The following is a 4,015-nucleotide window of genomic DNA, read 5'->3' as shown; positions in this document are numbered from 1 at the left end:
ACGTGACCACATTTCTCGAGCTAAGAATCGGTGGCACTCTGATGCAAGCTGTGACAAAGGGCAGTGTGTTTTCTGCCCTGGGAAGTGAGATGGTCCCAGGTTGTCCACAGGGTACTCTGCATCCTCAAAGTGACCGCTCAGTGGCCAGTGGCGTTACTTGCTGCCCTTAGTCTACCTCCACCACCCCTCCACAGCCCATTCTCCTTTGACACACAGAGTTCAACTGATTAAAGTGCAAATCCCCCAAACTGACCTATCCATAATTTCCTTTCTTTCCTTCTTTTATTGCCCCCTAAGTCAGTCTCCCCTTTAAAACTGCAACGTGCCAGCAGTAAATAAACACAACTTCGCTGTCTCCAGGCAGACATTCACTGCCGAGTATGAAACTGGTCCTTTCCAGATTTAAAAGGAATCATTCCAAACAAAGGTTTGATGGTTAAAATGAAACCACAGTCCAGGAGCTACTGGAACCTGGACCTTGGACAAAAGCCAAAGAGAGAAACGGAAGGAGGCTCAGCTAAAGGAAGAAATCACACACAAATGATCGTTTAAAAAGAAATAAAATGCTGAAACCTGCTCAGCCACCCAACTGCAGTTAGAAGACACTTTTAACAACATTAGGAAAGCGAAACTAGACGTGGGTGGGGTGGAAATGTTGCCAGGTCATCCCGCCTGGAGACACGCGTGACTGGGTCGACATGGCGGACGTGCCACTGGGCACCGCCGCCCGTGTGGCTGCCACGACCACGCTAGCAGTTTTTGTGGCTCCCCGCCTGGGGGCTGGACCTCTGTTTAGGGGATGACAGGCTCATCACCTGAGGTGACAGGTTAAGGGCTCCACAGCTTGGTTAGGAAACCTTCGATGCTTACACACAGGTGTGTAAGGCAAAGCCCCAGGGAGCTGAGAGCTTGCTGGGTCATGAGTGCTGGGCTGTGTGTGGGCAGCGGACAGGGGGCAGGCGTTCCCTCCAAGGTGACTCGAAGGCCAGCTTATCAGCACCCCCTTGTGGAAGACTAGGAACACATCCAGTTGGGTGCTGGACCAGCTCAGGCCTGCTGGTCTCTTCCCAGGCAGGTGCAAAGCTGCCCTCTGGTGGATAAAATGCTTTCACCGTCACGGGACAGGTGGTGAAGACTATCAGCTGTACTCCCCACAGAGGCATTTGGCCATTCCAATCCTCAGTTTTCACATCTATAAAGTGGGCATAATGGTAACACTGTGTCCTTAGAGTTCTCAGAAGCCCCATTTCCACCACCGTCTAACCACTCTAGGCCCTTCCCTCACCCAGCTACCACCCCTGGGGTGACCTTCTCTCCAGGGTCTCTGGACTCCAGGCACCATTATGGCAACAACGCAATCAGGTAATTCTAGTAGCGAGATAACATGATTCTCCAAACTTGATAACTTGATAACAAACTTGATAACATGATTCTCCAAACACACAAACACCTCGCTTTTCTCTTTTTTTCCCTTACAAGCCCTTACTCAATTCAAGTGACTTTCCTGGCACTTACGGTCTCAGTATCTCAGTCCCCCACCAGATTCTGAGCTTCCTGAGTTTGGGGCCTTGTCGTGACACTCATGGCAGCTACTGTACAGTAAATAGATCAATACACATCTGCTGAGCAAACACACAGATGAATCATAGGAGGACTAGCCTGAAATAGAAAGGACAGATCTGATAAGGAAAAACCTCCGTTTTCCAAGCGTGGTGGCATGAATTATTACTCTAAGTGAGAGGGGAGGGGATGGAAATGTTCTGAAACCAGAGAGGTGGTGGTTGTACCATGTCACCACAAATGCACTTAGTGCCCCTGACTGCTTCACTGGAGATGGCTAACGACACAATGTGGATTTCCTTTCTATTACAGTCAACAAATAAAAGGGCAGAACTGTAATACAGTATTTATGATCCATGATGATTTAGATATTCTACAGATACGCGGTGAAGTCAACGTAAAGAGAATAATTTTTAGACAGCGTTTGATGGTTTACATAAATATTCTCATTTAGCAACTACAATTTGTTTCTAGCAATAAGCCCATGGTCTGGCAGATGAGGCAACTGAGGCCTGCAGACATTCAGTTAGTAAGTCAAACAAGCCAGACACACTGCCCTTGTTGCTACACCTGCCTCACATGGCCTTCCTCCTGCCAGCCACCCCGCTCTTCCTCCCTCCTTCCAACTCTGCTTTAAGTCACCCCATCAGAAAGGTCTTCCCTGACTACACCCTCAAAAAGAGCACCCTACCTCCCCACTCACATTCTCTCCCCTTACCTAGCATTATTTTCCTTCAAAATTTAAAAAACAAACAAAAAATGACCAAACCCACTGCCGTCAACTCAATTCTGACTTGTAGTGACCCTAGAGAACAGGATGAAAGTGGCCCATGAGGTTTCTGCAGCTGGAAATCTTTACGAAGCAAACTGCCTCATCTTTCTCCTGGAGAGCAGCTAATGGGCTTGAACCACCAACCTTTTGGTTAGTAGCCCAATGCTTAACCCACTGGCTACCAGGGTGCCTTTCTTCAAAACGAGCATGTATTGTATAGTGACACAATTTTTCTCCTCCAAGAGAACAGGATATTTGTCAGTTCGGGTTGCTGTTATAATCTAGGTAAACAGCAGGTACCGTGTAAATACTTGTTAAATGAATAAGGAGCAGAACTTTACCATGAACTTGGCTGGATCTTTCAGGGAACTTAGGCACTTTAGTCCACATCGTAGACATGACATTATAATGTGATGGAGCAAAGTACCACTTGTTGGAGTACCTTGGCAAAATGCCACCATGTTCACAAATTGTTCCTTGTCCCCAAGGCAGGGCACCTGTCTGGTTATTTCTAGCTCTCAGCACGGTGAGAAGCACCTAGTTCTAGGCATTTGTCCACTTCATATCAATAAAAAACAATGGCTTCTGAGTGATGTAGACACAGCTGGGCTAGAGACAACACACAGCCGGGTCCCACCCTAGGTGAGACGCCGGGGCAGGGCTAGGGGCAGAGTCCAAGGAGCAGCAGTGTGGCCTCACAGGCCCCACACAATCCAAGACCCAAACCATCAGTACTGTGAATCTCATGATGAGTTCCACTTCCCACGGGAAGGCTGAGGGCTGGTCTCTCCTCAGCTGTATTGGAGGAACCTTACAGGGTTGGTGGCCCTTGAGAGATGGCCACTAACCCTTTGGGACTCAGTGACCACCCTAGAAGAATAAGGTCCAGTTGCCTTCCTCCAATAGCTGACTCAGTTGGCCAGGCAAGATGGAATACCGCCTGGTAAAACACAAAGTACACCAGGTAAGGATTTCTAGCTCTGCTTCTGGCACCTGTTTGAACCTGCGTATCTAAGCGCAGTATAAAAACTGCCAATAGACAAACTCACCCCAACACAAATAGTATAATTTGTTCCATCTGCCATGGAGATTATTATATCTTTTAAAAATCTACTTTCTTCAAGTCAGTGCTGATCTCTAAAGATCCTAAATGACAGAGTAGAACCGCCTCAAAGAGTTTCCAAAGCTGGCATCTTACGGAAGCAGGCTGCCACCTCTTTCTCTTGTAGAGCAGCTGGCGGATTCAAACTGCCAATGTTTCTTTTATCTGCTGAGCATGTTAACCACTGTGGGCTCCTTCAATGTAACAAAATATTGAATTTAGACAAACACATTGCCCCTGGCCCCCTGGACCTCATATGTTAACTTGTTTTCAACCCTAAACAAATCATAAAACTTGAAAAAATGTTCTCAAATGGAATTTTGGAATTCCAAGGCATGTAAGCTCTGGTCTAACACACATACACACACACCTATCCTCAAAGCCTTCCTTATAATATAATATGTCCAAAGCACGTAGTTTGACCTCCCTCTTGGATAGTTCCTACCCTGTCACCCAAGTTGAAAGTGCATAGCTTGAAATTGAAGCGAATTATTAGTTATAAAGCAAACTGAACAGAAGGGAAACAAACACAGAAGCATTTGTAGCGCCGGTCATACTTGGGTCATTTTTGGGTCATACTT

At 46.8% G+C, this 4,015-nt stretch overlaps 1 protein-coding gene across 1 annotated transcript in view; it reads left to right on the top strand.

Moving 5' to 3' along the window:
- Positions 1 to 698: 698 nt before the first annotated feature.
- Positions 699 to 4,015, top strand: part of SNX32 (sorting nexin 32) — a 55,532-nt gene continuing 52,215 nt past the window's right edge. Inside the window, exon 1 of the mRNA XM_006861073.1 lies at positions 699 to 790. Coding sequence (XP_006861135.1) covers positions 699 to 790 — 92 coding nt within the window. The remainder of the gene's footprint in view (positions 791 to 4,015) is intronic.

This window comes from Chrysochloris asiatica, unplaced genomic scaffold (assembly GCF_000296735.1).
Source record: "Chrysochloris asiatica unplaced genomic scaffold, ChrAsi1.0 scaffold00040, whole genome shotgun sequence".
Taxonomy (NCBI): Eukaryota; Metazoa; Chordata; class Mammalia; order Afrosoricida; family Chrysochloridae; genus Chrysochloris; species Chrysochloris asiatica.
This window is presented reverse-complemented; position numbering and strand designations above follow the sequence as displayed.